At 44.9% G+C, this 17,327-nt stretch overlaps 1 protein-coding gene across 1 annotated transcript in view; it reads left to right on the top strand.

Moving 5' to 3' along the window:
- igf1rb (insulin-like growth factor 1b receptor) overlaps positions 1-17,327 on the top strand; it is a 47,991-nt gene that overhangs the window by 3,424 nt on the left and 27,240 nt on the right. The window contains exons 2-6 of the mRNA XM_087792987.1: positions 4,621-5,187; positions 15,360-15,645; positions 15,697-15,833; positions 16,760-16,904; positions 17,100-17,308. Coding sequence (XP_087649113.1) covers positions 4,621-5,187; positions 15,360-15,645; positions 15,697-15,833; positions 16,760-16,904; positions 17,100-17,308 — 1,344 coding nt within the window. The remainder of the gene's footprint in view (positions 1-4,620; positions 5,188-15,359; positions 15,646-15,696; positions 15,834-16,759; positions 16,905-17,099; positions 17,309-17,327) is intronic.

The raw sequence follows: 17,327 nt of genomic DNA, 5'->3' as shown, positions 1-17,327 counted from the left end.
GACTCTGGTGTTGTGATAGTGTAGTAACAAGTATATATGTGTAGTATTGTCCAGTACTTGACTCTGGTGTTGTGATAGTGTAGTAACAAGTATATATGTGTAGTATTGTCCAGTACTTGACTCTGGTGTTGTGATAGTGTAGTGACAAGGATATATGTGTAGTATTGTCCAGTACTTGACTCTGGTGTTGTGATAGTGTAGTGACAAGGATATATGTGTAGTATTGTCCAGTACTTGACTCTGGTGTTGTGATAGTGTAGTAACAAGTATATATGTGTAGTATTGTCCAGTACTTGACTCTGGTGTTGTGATAGTGTAGTAACAAGTATATATGTGTAGTATTGTCCAGTACTTGACTCTGGTGTTGTGATAGTGTAGTAACAAGTATATATGTGTAGTATTGTCCAGTACTTGACTCTGGTGTTGTGATAGTGTAGTAACAAGTATATATGTCCAAACATCAGCTTTAAAAGCTGCTGGACTCACTGTATCCTCTCGTCCTCAGTCATCATTCTTCTTTTAGCTTGGGTGGATGTAACGACTGCTGCCATCTAGAGGCCGGTAGTTTAATTGCAAAAAACTATTGTTACAATATAATTTAAAAAAAAGTCTCTGATCAAACTGATTTGTTTCATCGTGACCTTGTGACCTTGTGACCCCGTGACCTCGTGACTCAGCTGGAGAATGTTCTGCGTGGATGAGAGGAACATGATTGACAGTTCTGTCCTGGTAACTCCTGGTGGTTGACGTGTGGCTGAAGGTTGTGAGTCGCTGCAGACGAGTGTGTCGATCGTGTTTGTTGCAGCAGGTCTGCTTCTAAAATAGCAGGACAGAGCCGGGCCTGTTGGGAGAGGGTTCCGGGTCGGCTGTGGTGCAGAACAAACCTGTCCAGAGTTCCCTCGTCCAGGTCCTGCGTTTATTCTCCCGGGTCTGAAGGATCCTTGTGTGTCGTCCGCATTCCTGCCGGCGTGAGGTCAGGGCGAGTGGGTTCAGAGGTCAGGGCGAGTCGGTTCAGAGGTCAGGGCGAGTCGGTTCAGAGGTCAGGGCGAGTCGGTTCAGAGGTCAGGGCGAGTGGGTTCAGAGGTCAGGGCGAGTGGGTTCAGAGGATCCTGACGTCACACCTGATGACAAGGTGCAGACGGGAGGTCGTCAGAGGTCATGGTGTGGACTAGAAGGTCGTCAGAGGTCAAGGTTGATCGCAAAGATTGTCACAGGTCAAGGTGTGATCAAGAAGGTCGTCAGAGGTCAAGGTGTGGACTAGAAGGTCGTCAGAGGTCAAGATTTGATCACGAAGATCGTTGGAGGTCATGGTGTGATCGCGAAGGTCGTCAGAGGTCATGGTGTGGACTAGAAGGTCGTCAGAGGTCAAGGTGTGATCCCGAAGATCGTCGAAGGTCAAGGCTTGATCTAGAAGGTCGTCAGAGGTGACATCAGAGGTGACATCACAGGTGACATCACAGGTGACATCACAGGTGACATCACAGGTGACATCAGAGGTGACATCACAGGTGACATCACAGGTGACATCACAGGTGACATCAGAGGTGACATCACAGGTGACATCAGAGGTGACATCACAGGTGACATCAGAGGTGACATCACAGGTGACATCACAGGTGACATCACAGGTGACATCACAGGTGACATCACAGGTGACATCAGAGGTGACATCACAGGTGACATCACAGGTGACATCACAGGTGACATCACAGGTGACATCAGAGGTGACATCACAGGTGACATCAGAGGTGACATCACAGGTGACATCAGAGGTGACATCACAGGTGACATCACAGGTGACATCACAGGTGACATCACAGGTGACATCACAGGTGACGTCACAGGTGACATCAGAGGTGACATCACAGGTGACATCACAGGTGACATCACAGGTGACATCAGAGGTGACATCACAGGTGACATCACAGGTGACATCACAGGTGACATCAGAGACTGTTTACAGTTCTCTGGACCGTGACCAGGATCAGTTCCCATGAAGCAGCTCCTGACGCACTAGTGACAGACGCTGACACGCTGGTCTCTGCATCCACCTTTGACCTTTAGTCCTCAGACCGATATCGACTGTATATCCAGACCTCAGAAGATGACTTGTGCTCCTTACTCCTTAAGGCTGAGCTAATGGCCAGTCGTTCGCGACGTCGTCTACAGTCGTTCATGGTCGTCTACAGTCGATCGTTGTCGTCTATGGTCATTCGCGAGGTCTCCTACAATCGTTCATCGACATCTACAATCGTTCGCGACGTCGTCTACAATCGTTCATGGTCGTCTACAGTCGTTCGCAACGTCGTCTACAATCGTTCGTGGTCGTCTACAGTCGTTCGCAACGTCGTCTACAATCGTTCGTGGTCGTCTACAGTCGTTCGCGACGTCGTCTACAATCCTTCGTGGTCGTCTACAGTCGTTCGCGACGTCGTCTACAATCGTTCGTGGTCGTCTACAGTCGTTCGCGACGTCGTCTACAATCATTCGTGGTCGTCTACAGTCGTTCGCGACGTCGTCTACAATCGTTCGTGGTCGTCTACAGTCGTTCGCGACGTCGTCTACAATCGTTCATGGTCGTCTACAGTCGTTCGCGACGTCGTCTACAATCGTTCGTGGTCGTCTACAGTCGTTCGCGACGTCGTCTACAATCGTTCGTGGTCGTCTACAGTCGTTCGCGACGTCGTCTACAATCGTTCGTGGTCGTCTACAGTCGTTCGCGACGTCGTCTACAATCGTTCGTGGTCGTCTACAGTCGTTCGCGACGTCGTCTACAATCGTTCGTGGTCGTCTACAGTCGTTCGCGACGTCGTCTACAATCGTTCGTGGTCGTCTACAGTCGTTCGCGACGTCGTCTACAATCGTTCGTGGTCGTCTACAGTCGTTCGCGACGTCGTCTACAATCATTCGTGGTCGTCTACAGTCGTTCGCGACGTCGTCTACAATCGTTCGTGGTCGTCTACAGTCGTTCGCGACGTCGTCTACAATCGTTCGTGGTCGTCTACAGTCGTTCGCGACGTCGTCTACAATCGTTCGTGGTCGTCTACAGTCGTTCGCGACGTCGTCTACAATCGTTCGTGGTCGTCTACAGTCGTTCGCAACGTCGTCTACAATCGTTCGTGGTCATCTACAGTCGTTCGCGACGTCGTCTACAATCGTTCGTGGTCGTCTACAGTCGTTCGCGACGTCATCTACAGTCGTCTACAGTCATTCATGGTCGTCTACAATCATTCATGGTCGTCTATGGTTGTTTGCGACGTCGTCTACAGTCGTTAGCGACGTCGTCTACAGTCGTTCGCAACGTCGTCTACAGTCATTCATGGTCGTCTACAGTCGTTCATGGTCGTCTACAGTCGTTCGCGACGTCGCCTACAGTCGTTCATGGTCGTCTACAGTCGTTCGCGACGTCGTCCACAGTCGTTCGCGACGTCGTCCACAGTCGTTAGAGACGTCGTCTACAGTCGTTCATGGTCGTCTACAGTCGTTCATGGTCGTCTACAGTCGTTCGCGACGTCGTCTACAGTCGTTAGAGACGTCGTCTACAGTCGTTCATGGTCGTCTACAGTCATCTACAGTCGTTCATGGTCGTCTACAGTCGTTCGCGACGTCGTCTACAGTCGTTCATGGTCGTCTACAGTCGTGCATGGTCGTCTACAGTCATCTACAGTCGTTCATGGTCGTCTACAGTCGTTCGCGACGTCGTCTACAGTCGTGCATGGTCGTCTACAGTCTTTCATGGTCGTCTACAGTCTTTCGCGACGTCGTCTACAGTCGTTCATGGTCGTCTACAGTCGTTCATGGTCGTCTACAGTCGTGCATGGTCGTCTACAGTCGTTCATGGTCGTCTACAGTCTTTCGCGACGTCGTCTACAGTCGTTCATGGTCGTCTACAGTCGTTCATGGTCGTCTACAGTCGTTCATGGTCGTTTACAGTCTTTCGCGACGTCGTCTACAGTCGTTCTCGACGTCGTCTACAGTCGTTCATGGTCGTCTACAGTCGTTCGCGACGTCGTCTACAGTCGTTCGCGACGTCGTCTACAGTCGTTCGCGACGTCGTCTACAGTCGTTCATAGTCGTCTACAGTCGTTCATGGTCGTCTACAGTCGTTCATAGTCGTCTACAGTCGTTCATGGTCGTCTACAGTCGTTCATGGTCGTTTACAGTCTTTCGCGACGTCGTCTACAGTCGTTCATGGTCGTCTACTGTCGTTCGCGACGTCGTCTACAGTCGTTCATGGTCGTCTACAGTCGTTCATGGTCGTCTACAGTCGTTCATGGTCGTCTACAGTCGTTCATAGTCGTCTACAGTCGTTCATGGTCGTCTACAGTCGTTCATGGTCGTCTACAGTCGTTCATGGTCGTCTACAGTCGTTCATAGTCGTCTACAGTCGTTCATGGTCGTCTACAGTCGTTCATGGTCGTCTACAGTCGTTCATGGTCGTCTACAGTCGTTCACGTTGTCTTCTACGGACGTTCGCAACGTTGCGTACGGTAGTTCGCAACTCTTCCACGCACTCGACTCTTCTCGTGTCATCCGTCAGGTCAAAGGTCATCCATACCTGGAGCAGCTCTGACACCTTCACCGTCTTCTTCATCCTAACTCTGACGCTCCTCTCTCCAGTCTGTGGCCCCAGCATCGACATCGGCAACGACATCAGCGAGTTCCGTCTCCTGGAGAACTGCACGGTGGTGGAGGGTTACCTGCAGATCCTCCTCATCGGAGACAAGCACAGCAACAGCATCAACCAGGAGATCTTCAGGACCCTCAGCTTCCCCAAACTCACCATGATCACAGACTACCTGCTGCTGTTCCGGGTGTCGGGCCTGGACAGTCTGAGCACCCTCTTCCCCAACCTGGCCGTCATCCGGGGCCGGAAGCTCTTCTACAACTACGCCCTGGTGATCTTCGAGATGACCAGCCTGAAGGACATCGGCCTGCACAGCCTGAGGAACATCACCCGAGGAGCCATCCGCATCGAGAAGAACCCGGAGCTCTGCTACCTGGACTCCATCGACTGGTCGCTCATCATGGACGCCGAGTTCAACAACTTCATCGCCGGCAACAAGCAGTCGGAGGAGTGCGGCGACGTGTGTCCGGGCCTCCTGGAGAACCGGCCTCAGTGCAAGAAGACCATGTTCAACGACAACTACGACTATCGCTGCTGGAACCCCAGCCACTGCCAGACAGGTGAGTCCAGCCTTGTGGGTCCAGAGGTTCCTCGGGATAGAAGCTGAGAAGCAGCCGAGCGGCTCTTAAGCCGCAGTTGAAAGTATCTCAGGTGCGTCATACGTGTTCTTAACGTGTCGAACCCTCGTGAGAGAAGAAGACGTTTCAGGTTCTTGTTCTTCAATGATGACATCAGCAGAACATGGAGAGGAAACTGTGATCACAGCAGCTTCTCCTGTTACACACACACACACATGTACACACCTACACACACCTACACACATGTACACACCTACACACACCTACACACACCTACACACACCTACACACATGTACACACACGTACACACACACACCTACACACATGTACACAGCTACACACACACACACACATGTACACACACACACACATGTACACACACACACATGTACACACACACACACCTACACACATGTACACACCTACACACATGTACACACACGTACACACACACACCTACACACATGTACACACCTACACACACACACACACATGTACACACACACACACACACATACACACACACACACCTACACACATGTACACACCTACACACACCTACACACATGTACACACACGTACACACACACACCTACACACATGTACACACCTACACACACACACACACATGTACACACACACACACACATGTACACACCTACACACATGTACACACACACACATGTACACACACATGTACACACACACACACATGTACACACACACACATGTACACACACACACACCTACACACATGTACACACCTACACACATGTACACACACACACACACCTACACACATGTACACACACACACACACACATGTACACACACACATGTACACATGTACACACACACATGTACACACACACACATGTACACACATGTACACACACACACACACATGTACACACACACATGTACACACACACACACACATGTACACACACACACATGTACACACACACACACACACATGTACACACCTACACACACCTACACACATGTACACACACACACACCTACACACATGTACACACCTACACACACCTACACACACCTACACACATGTACACACCTACACACACCTACACACATGTACACACACACACACCTACACACATGTACACACCTACACACACCTACACACATGTACACACACACACACACCTACACACATGTACACACCTACACACACCTACACACATGTACACACACACACACCTACACACATGTACACACCTACACACACCTACACACATGTACACACACACACACCTACACACATGTACACACCTACTCACACCTACACAAATGTACACACACACACACCTACACACACACACACACACATGTACACACACACACGTGTACACATGCATGTACACCTACACACATACACATGTACACACACATGTACACGCACACACACACTAAACCTACACATGTACACACACACAGTTACACACTAACTTCCCTCTCTCTGTCCTCAGCTCTGGTTACAAGTGTTTCTAGTTCATCAGTAAAAGTGTCAACAACGTTCAGACGTCGTCGTACAGACTTGTTATGACCTCGACTGTTACCATGGAGACCAGAGTCTCACTGCAGACTCAGCGTTGATGTTTTCATGAGACGAGAAGATAACGACACACACACACACACACGCACACACACGCACGCACACACACACACACACACACACACACACACACACACTCAATCATACACACACTCACATACACACACTCACATACACACTCAATCATACACACACGCGCACACACACAAACACACAAACACACTTACATTACACACACACACACACACACACACACATGTACACACACACACACACACTCACATACACACTCAATCATACACACACGCGCACACACACACACACTCAATCATACACACACGCATGCACACACAGACACACACACACACACTCAATCATACACACACTCACATACACACTCAATCATACACACACGCGCACACACACACACACACACACCCAAACACACTTACATTACACACACACAGACACACTCATACACACACACTCATACACACACATACACACACACACACTCAATCATACACACACGCGCACACACACACAAACACACACACACGCGCACACACACCCCCACAAACACACTTACATTGCACACACACACACAAACACACTTACATTGCACACACACACACACTTACATTACACACACACACTCATACACACTCACCCCCACACGCACACACTTACATTACACACACACACTCACACAGACACACACACGCAATGGTGTTCCACCAGGCACTGACTTAGATTCCTGGTGTTTCTCTTCTGGTCCGTGAGCGTCTGGCGCAGGAATGTCAAGCCTCAGAACAATCCTTGAGCAGATAACGGGTCTAGACACAAACATGTGGACCATGAAGCTCCTCTGAGCTCCGGGTCCTCTTGAAGGTTCCTCAGCAGGTGCTGGTCCAGACTGTGGTTCTGGTCTCACGACGGGTCTAATGAAAGACGCCCCCTGCTGAGCGAGGCCTGTAATCACAGGCTACTTTTAGACGGTCACACCCACCACAGGAACTTTGATGGTTCTGTAATTACGTGCTTCTCTGATTGGGTTCTGACGGGTCGGCTGTGGTACCAGCAGGGTTGTGTCTCTTATCTGTGTGTTGTGCGAGCGAGGCCGACACTCAAGGTCTGTTTGTCGTCCAGACGCGTCATGTGACCCGCGATCCTGATCCCTCGTCCGTGATGCGTTCGCTGCCCTCACTGGTTCACTGTGATTGACAGGTTCACTGTGATTGACAGGTTTACTTTGATTGACTGGTTCACTTTGATTGACAGGTTTACTTTGATTGAAAGGTTTACTTTGATTGACAGGTTTACTTTGATTGACAGGTTTACTTTGATTGACAGGTTTACTTTGATTGACAGGTTTACTTTGATTGACAGGTTTACTTTGATTGACTGGTTCACTGTGATTGACAGGTTTACTTTGATTGACAGGTTTACTTTGATTGACAGGTTTACTTTGATTGACAGGTTTACTTTGATTGAAAGGTTTACTTTGATTGACAGGTCCACTTTGATTGACAGGTTTACTTTGATTGACAGGTTTACTTTGATTGACAGGTTCACTTTGATTGACAGGTTTACTTTGATTGACAGGTTTACTTTGATTGAAAGGTTTACTTTGATTGACAGGTTCACTGTGATTGACAGGTTCACTGTGATTGACAGGTTTACTTTGATTGACTGGTTCACTTTGATTGACAGGTTTACTTTGATTGAAAGGTTTACTTTGATTGACAGGTTTACTTTGATTGACAGGTTTACTTTGATTGACAGGTTTACTTTGATTGACAGGTTTACTTTGATTGACAGGTTTACTTTGATTGACAGGTTTACTTTGATTGACTGGTTCACTGTGATTGACAGGTTTACTTTGATTGACAGGTTTACTTTGATTGACAGGTTTACTTTGATTGACAGGTTTACTTTGATTGAAAGGTTTACTTTGATTGACAGGTCCACTTTGATTGACAGGTTTACTTTGATTGACAGGTTTACTTTGATTGACAGGTTCACTTTGATTGACAGGTTTACTTTGATTGACAGGTTTACTTTGATTGAAAGGTTTACTTTGATTGACAGGTTCACTGTGATTGACAGGTTCACTGTGATTGACAGGTTTACTTTGATTGACAGGTTTACTTTGATTGAAAGGTTTACTTTGATTGAAAGGTTTACTTTGATTGACAGGTTCACTTTGATTGACCGGTTTACTTTGATTGAAAGGTTTACTTTGATTGACAGGTTCACTTTGATTGACAGGTTTACTTTGATTGACAGGTTTACTTTGATTGAAAGGTTTACTTTGATTGACAGGTTTACTGTGATTGAAAGGTTTACTTTGATTGACAGGTCCACTTTGATTGACAGGTTTACTTTGATTGACAGGTTTACTTTGATTGACAGGTTTACTTTGATTGACTGGTTTACTTTGATTGACAGGTTCACTTTGATTGACAGGTTTACTTTGATTGACAGGTTTACTTTGATTGACAGGTTTACTTTGATTGAAAGGTTTACTTTGATTGACAGGTTCACTGTGATTGACAGGTTCACTGTGATTGACAGGTTTACTTTGATTGACAGGTTTACTTTGATTGAAAGGTTTACTTTGATTGAAAGGTTTACTTTGATTGACAGGTTTACTTTGATTGACCGGTTTACTTTGATTGAAAGGTTTACTTTGATTGACAGGTTCACTTTGATTGACTGGTTTACTTTGATTGACAGGTTTACTTTGATTGAAAGGTTTACTTTGATTGAAAGGTTTACTTTGATTGACAGGTTTACTTTGATTGACAGGTTTACTGTGATTGACAGGTTTACTTTGATTGACAGGTTTACTGTGATTGACAGGTTTACTTTGATTGACAGGTTCACTGTGATTGACAGGTTCACTGTGATTGACAGGTTAACTGTGATTGACTGGTTCACTGTGATTGACAGGTTTACTTTGATTGACAGGTTTACTTTGATTGACATTTGATATACAAGTAATAATAATAATTATTACAGTGATAACAATAATAACAGTAATAATATTAATTATAGTAATTATAACAATAATAACAGTAATAACAATAATAATAGTAATAATCTTTTAAACGGGACATCAGTGTTTAATCGCCTCCTCTAGTTCGACTCGTCGTGTCTTAAACTTGAATCCATCAGAACCAGACGGACTGGATCGTTGCTGGACTGGTTCTGATGGTTTGAGGAACTAATTGGATCCGAACAGAACCTTCTGGTCTTTGTCTCTATACGTCGACCCAGACTCTGATGATCGAAGTCACGCGGTCCAGATTCTTCTCAGATGACCGGACGATCTTCTGGACCGTGACAGTCCGCCTCGACCCGCCGGCCCGGTGGTCCTCTGATGAGAGTCCATGAATGGAGGTTCTGAACCGGCCCGCTGCACTTGTAAAGATCTGAGGGGCCGGACAAGGCGACTCTGTCTGCGTGACACGACCCCGGCGGCCATGTTGTCCTCCTGAGCGTGGACCGGTCCTGGTTCAGCCTTGACCTGCCGCGACCTCAGAGACCCCTGTCCATGACCCGACACCACCTCCTCTGGACCTGGTTAACAGTCATGTGATCACTGAGTCACGAGTCCTTCGATCCTGCGCCCCCTGCTGGTCATCAATAGAAGTGATTGAGATTAAACTGATCAATGACATGATGATGTCATCGATCAGAAGATTTTATCTCTTTATTCAATCAATGAAAAAAACCTCAGAAGTATTTTCACCATCATTTCATAATTAGTTTTTCTTATTTTGGATCATCTTTGTGTTTGTTTTTCTTACTGTTTTCTTTTTCATCATAATTCCTCAACTTTCATTTTCTCCTGGTTTCTTTTTTCACAGCATTCTGTCGTTTTTCATGTTCTAGTAAGTTTCTGATGAAAGTTTGTTCTTCACACACGAATACATTTGAAAACGTCCAGTATCTTCTGTTCATCTTGATGACAGTAATGTAACAAGAATCTCTGAGTAATGTAACAAGAATCTCTGAGTAATGTAACAAGAATCTCTGAGTAATGTAACAAGAATCTCTGAGGAATGTAACAAGAATCTCTGAGTAATGTAACAAGAATCTATGAGTAATGTAACAAGAATCTATGAGTAATGTAACAAGAATCTATGAGTAATGCCACAAGAATCTCTGAGTAATGCAACAAGAATCTCTGAGTAATGTAACAAGAATCTCTGAGTAATGCAACAAGAATCTATGAGTAATGTAACAAGAATCTCTGAGTAATGCAACAAGAATCTATGAGTAATGTAACAAGAATCTCTGAGTAATGCAACAAGAATCTCTGAGTAATGCAACAAGAATCTCTGAGTAATGCAACAAGAATCTCTGAGTAATGCAACAATAATCTCTGAGTAATGTAACAAGAATCTCTGAGTAATGTAACAATAATCTCTGAGTAATGTAACAAGAATCTCTGAGTAATGTAACAAGAATCTCTGAGTAATGCAACAATAATCTCTGAGTAATGTAACAAGAATCTCTGAGTAATGTAACAAGAATCTCTGAGTAATGTAACAAGAATCTCTGAGTAATGTAACAAGAATCTCTGAGTAATGTAACAATAATCTCTGAGTAATGTAACAAGAATCTCTGAGTAATGTAACAAGAATCTCTGAGTAATGTAACAATAATCTCTGAGTAATGCAACAAGAATCTATGAGTAATGTAACAAGAATCTCTGAGTAATGCAACAAGAATCTATGAGTAATGTAACAATAATCTCTGAGTAATGCAACAAGAATCTCTGAGTAATGCAACAAGAATCTCTGAGTAATGCAACAAGAATCTCTGAGTAATGCAACAATAATCTCTGAGTAATGTAACAAGAATCTCTGAGTAATGTAACAATAATCTCTGAGTAATGTAACAAGAATCTCTGAGTAATGTAACAAGAATCTCTGAGTAATGCAACAATAATCTCTGAGTAATGCAACAAGAATCTCTGAGTAATGTAACAAGAATCTATGAGTAATGCAACAAGAATCTCTGAGTAATGTAACAAGAATCTCTGAGTAATGTAACAAGAATCTCTGAGTAATGTAACAAGAATCTCTGAGTAATGTAACAAGAATCTATGAGTAATGCAACAAGAATCTCTGAGTAATGTAACAATAATCTCTGAGTAATGTAACAAGAATCTATGAGTAATGCAACAAGAATCTCTGAGTAATGTAACAAGAATCTATGAGTAATGCAACAATAATCTCTGAGGAATGTAACAAGAATCTCTGAGTAATGCAACAAGAATCTCTGAGTAATGCAACAAGAATCTCTGAGTAATGCAACAAGAATCTATGAGTAATGCAACAATAATCTCTGAGTAATGTAACAAGAATCTCTGAGTAATGCAACAAGAATCTCCGAGTAATGCAACAAGAATCACTGAGTAATGCAACAAGAATCTCTGAGTAATGCAACAAGAATCTCTGAGTAATGCAACAAGAATCTCTGAGTAATGCAACAATAATCTCTGAGTAATGTAACAAGAATCTCTGAGTAATGTAACAATAATCTCTGAGTAATGTAACAAGAATCTCTGAGTAATGTAACAAGAATCTCTGAGTAATGCAACAATAATCTCTGAGTAATGCAACAAGAATCTCTGAGTAATGTAACAAGAATCTATGAGTAATGCAACAAGAATCTCTGAGTAATGTAACAAGAATCTCTGAGTAATGTAACAAGAATCTCTGAGTAATGTAACAATAATCTCTGAGTAATGTAACAAGAATCTATGAGTAATGCAACAAGAATCTCTGAGTAATGTAACAAGAATCTATGAGTAATGCAACAATAATCTCTGAGGAATGTAACAAGAATCTCTGAGTAATGCAACAAGAATCTCTGAGTAATGCAACAAGAATCTCTGAGTAATGCAACAAGAATCTATGAGTAATGTAACAAGAATCTCTGAGTAATGCAACAAGAATCTCTGAGTAATGCAACAAGAATCTCTGAGTAATGCAACAATAATCTCTGAGTAATGTAACAAGAATCTCTGAGTAATGTAACAATAATCTCTGAGTAATGTAACAAGAATCTATGAGTAATGCAACAAGAATCTCTGAGTAATGTAACAAGAATCTATGAGTAATGCAACAATAATCTCTGAGGAATGTAACAAGAATCTCTGAGTAATGCAACAAGAATCTCTGAGTAATGCAACAAGAATCTCTGAGTAATGCAACAAGAATCTATGAGTAATGCAACAAGAATCTATGAGTAATGCAACAATAATCTCTGAGTAATGTAACAAGAATCTCTGAGTAATGCAACAAGAATCTCCGAGTAATGCAACAAGAATCACTGAGTAATGCAACAAGAATCTATGAGTAATGCAACAAGAATCTCTGAGTAATGCAACAAGAATCTCTGAGTAATGCAACAAGAATCTCTGAGTAATGCAACAAGAATCTCTGAGTAATGCAACAAGAATCTCTGAGTAATGCAACAATAATCTCTGAGTAATGTAACAAGAATCTCTGAGTAATGTAACAATAATCTCTGAGTAATGTAACAAGAATCTCTGAGTAATGTAACAAGAATCTCTGAGTAATGCAACAAGAATCTCTGAGTAATGCAACAAGAATCTCTGAGTAATGCAACAAGAATCTCTGAGTAATGCAACAATAATCTCTGAGTAATGTAACAAGAATCTCTGAGTAATGTAACAAGAATCTCTGAGTAATGTAACAAGAATCTCTGAGTAATGTAACAAGAATCTCTGAGTAATGCAACAATAATCTCTGAGTAATGCAACAAGAATCTCTGAGTAATGTAACAAGAATCTCTGAGTAATGCAACAATAATCTCTGAGTAATGCAACAAGAATCTCTGAGTAATGTAACAAGAATCTCTGAGTAATGCAACAAGAATCTATGAGTAATGTAACAAGAATCTATGAGTAATGCAACAAGAATCTCTGAGTAATGCAACAAGAATCTATGAGTAATGCAACAAGAATCTCTGAGTAATGTAACAAGAATCTCTGAGTAATGTAACAAGAATCTCTGAGTAATGCAACAAGAATCTCTGAGTAATGCAACAAGAATCTCTGAGTAATGTAACAATAATCTCTGAGTAATGCAACAAGAATCTCTGAGTAATGTAACAATAATCTCTGAGTAATGTAACAAGAATCTATGAGTAATGCAACAAGAATCTCTGAGTAATGTAACAAGAATCTCTGAGTAATGTAACAAGAATCTCTGAGTAATGCAACAAGAATCTCTGAGTAATGCAACAAGAATCTCTGAGTAATGTAACAAGAATCTCTGAGTAATGTAACAATAATCTCTGAGTAATGCAACAAGAATCTCTGAGTAATGTAACAATAATCTCTGAGTAATGTAACAAGAATCTCTGAGTAATGTAACAAGAATCTCTGAGTAATGTAACAAGAATCTCTGAGTAATGCAACAAGAATCTCTGAGTAATGTAACAAGAATCTCTGAGTAATGCAACAAGAATCTATGAGTAATGCAACAAGAATCTCTGAGTAATGCAACAAGAATCTCTGAGTAATGTAACAATAATCTCTGAGTAATGCAACAAGAATCTCTGAGTAATGCAACAAGAATCTCTGAGTAATGTAACAATAATCTCTGAGTAATGCAACAAGAATCTCTGAGTAATGTAACAAGAATCTCTGAGTAATGTAACAAGAATCACTGAGTAATGCAACAATAATCTCTGAGTAATGTAACAATAATCTCTGAGTAATGTAACAAGAATCTATGAGTAATGCAACAAGAATCTCTGAGTAATGCAACAAGAATCTCTGAGTAATGCAACAAGAATCTCTGAGTAATGTAACAATAATCTCTGAGTAATGCAACAAGAATCTCTGAGTAATGTAACAATAATCTCTGAGTAATGTAACAAGAATCTATGAGTAATGCAACAAGAATCTCTGAGTAATGCAACAAGAATCTCTGAGTAATGTAACAATAATCTCTGAGTAATGCAACAAGAATCTCTGAGTAATGTAACAATAATCTCTGAGTAATGCAACAAGAATCTCTGAGTAATGTAACAAGAATCTCTGAGTAATGTAACAAGAATCACTGAGTAATGCAACAAGAATCACTGAGTAATGCAACAATAATCTCTGAGTAATGTAACAAGAATCACTGAGTAATGCAACAAGAATCACTGAGTAATGTAACAATAATCTCTGAGTAATGCAACAAGAATCTCTGAGTAATGTAACAAGAATCTCTGAGTAATGTAACAAGAATCTCTGAGTAATGCTTGTTGTATTACTCAGAGATTCTTATGTTTTGGTTTATTTAATAAAAACTGAAACCAAAATATGTAACAATGTGTTGGAATATAACTTGAGACTTTATTGAAGTATATAAATATAATAACAATAAACATGATAAGAATAAATATAATACAAGTATAAATAAATATGATATGAATACATATAATATATATATAAATATAATATAAGTATATATATATATATAAACGTTAGATGATAAAAAGTAAGACTTGAAGCCTGAACAACATGTCTCTCCACAGAGTGTCCGGACGAGTGCAGGAAACAGGCGTGCACAGCGTCGGGCGACTGTTGCCATCCTCAGTGTCTGGGCAGCTGCTCGTCGCCGGGCAACGACAGCGCCTGCTCGGGCTGCGTTCACTACGACCACCGGGGGCGCTGTGTGAAGAACTGCCCGCGCGGCACCTTCAGGTTCGAGGGCTGGCGCTGCATCGGCGCCGACGTCTGCTCCAGGATCAGCTACGTCCTCCACGGCGGCGACTGCCTGTCCGAGTGTCCGCCCGGACACACCCGCGTCTCGCCGCACAGGTGAGTCCGGCTCCGCCCCCGTCGCTGTGACAACAGCCTGTCTCTTCCCAGCATGCTGTGCAAGGCGTGCGACGGCCTGTGCGACAAGGTGTGCGAGGAGAAGGTGGTGGACTCCATGGACGCCGCGCAGTCGCTGAAGGGCTGCACCGTCATCAAGGGCAACCTGCACATCAACATCCGCCGCGGCCGTGAGTAGCTGCGCCACTGATCGCTGCGCTCACACGCGCGCCACTGACCGCTGCGCTCACACGCGCGCCACTGACCGCGCGTGCGTGCGCCACTGACCGCTGCGCTCACACGCGCGCCACTGACCGCTGCGCTCACACGCGCGCCACTGACCGCTGCGCTCACACGCGCGCCACTGATCGCTGCGCTCACACGCGCGCCACTGACCGCTGCGCTCACACGCGCGCCACTGACCGCTGCGCTCGCACGCCACTGACCGCTGCGCTCACACACGCCACTGACCGCTGCGCTCACACACGCCACTGACCGCTGCGCTCACACACGCCACTGACCGCTGCGCTCGCACACGCGCCACTGACCGCTGCGCTGACACACGCCACTGACCGCTGCGCTCGCACGCCACTGACCGCTGTGCTCACACACGCCACTGACCGCTGCGCTCGCACGCTACTGACCGCTGCGCTCGCACGCCACTGACCGCTGCGCTCGCACGCTACTGACCGCTGCGCTCGCACGCCACTGACCGCTGCGCTCGCACGCCACTGACCGCTGCGCTCGCACGCCACTGACCGCTGCGCTCGCACGCCACTGACCGCTGTGCTCACACACGCCACTGACCGCTGCGCTCGCACGCTACTGACCGCTGCGCTCGCACGCCACTGACCGCTGCGCTCGCACGCCACTGACCGCTGCGCTCGCACGCTACTGACTGCTGCGCTCGCACGCCACTGACCGCTGCGCTTGCGCGCCACTGACCGCTGCGCTGACACACGCCACTGACCGCTGCGCTCGCACGCCACTGACCGCTGCGCTCGCACGCTACTGACCGCTGCGCTCACACGCGCGCCACTGACCGCTGCGCTCACACACGCGCCACTGACCGCTGCGCTCACACACGCCACCGACCGTGACACGTGTGTGTGTCCAGACAACATGGTGGCCGAGCTGGAGAGCTTCACGGGTCTGATCCAGAGAGTCACAGGCTTCGTCCGCATCCGGCGCTCACACACACTGAGCTCCTTGTTCTTCCTGCGCAGCCTCAGGACCATCGATGGAGAAGAACTTCTGGACGAGTGAGTTCTTCATCTTCATCTTCATCTTCATCTTCATCTTCATCTTCATCTTCATCTTCATCTTCATCTTCATCATCTTCATCATCATCATCATCATCATCATCATCATCATCATCATCTTTATCTTTATCTTTATCTTCATCCATCATCTCTACTTGCTCTTCATCTTCACTTGTCTCTTCTTCTCCTCCTCAGCATGTTCGCCTTCTCAGCCTCGGACAACCAGCAGCTCCAGTACTTGTGGGACTGGAAACATCACAACTTGACCATCAAGAAGGGCTCGTTGTTCTTCAGGGCCAACCCCAAGCTCTGCGTGTCCGAGATCCACAAGATGTGGGAGAAGACGGGGGTCCGGGGCCAGTTCGACGAGAGCGACTTCAGGAACAATGGCGACCGGGCCAGCTGTGAGTGAGGAGGTCACGG

Source organism: Callionymus lyra, chromosome 6 (assembly GCF_982586985.1).
Source record: "Callionymus lyra chromosome 6, fCalLyr1.hap1.1, whole genome shotgun sequence".
Lineage (NCBI taxonomy): Eukaryota > Metazoa > Chordata > Actinopteri > Syngnathiformes > Callionymidae > Callionymus > Callionymus lyra.
The sequence above is the reverse complement of the archived record's forward strand: the minus strand, read 5'-3'. Positions and strand labels throughout refer to the sequence as shown.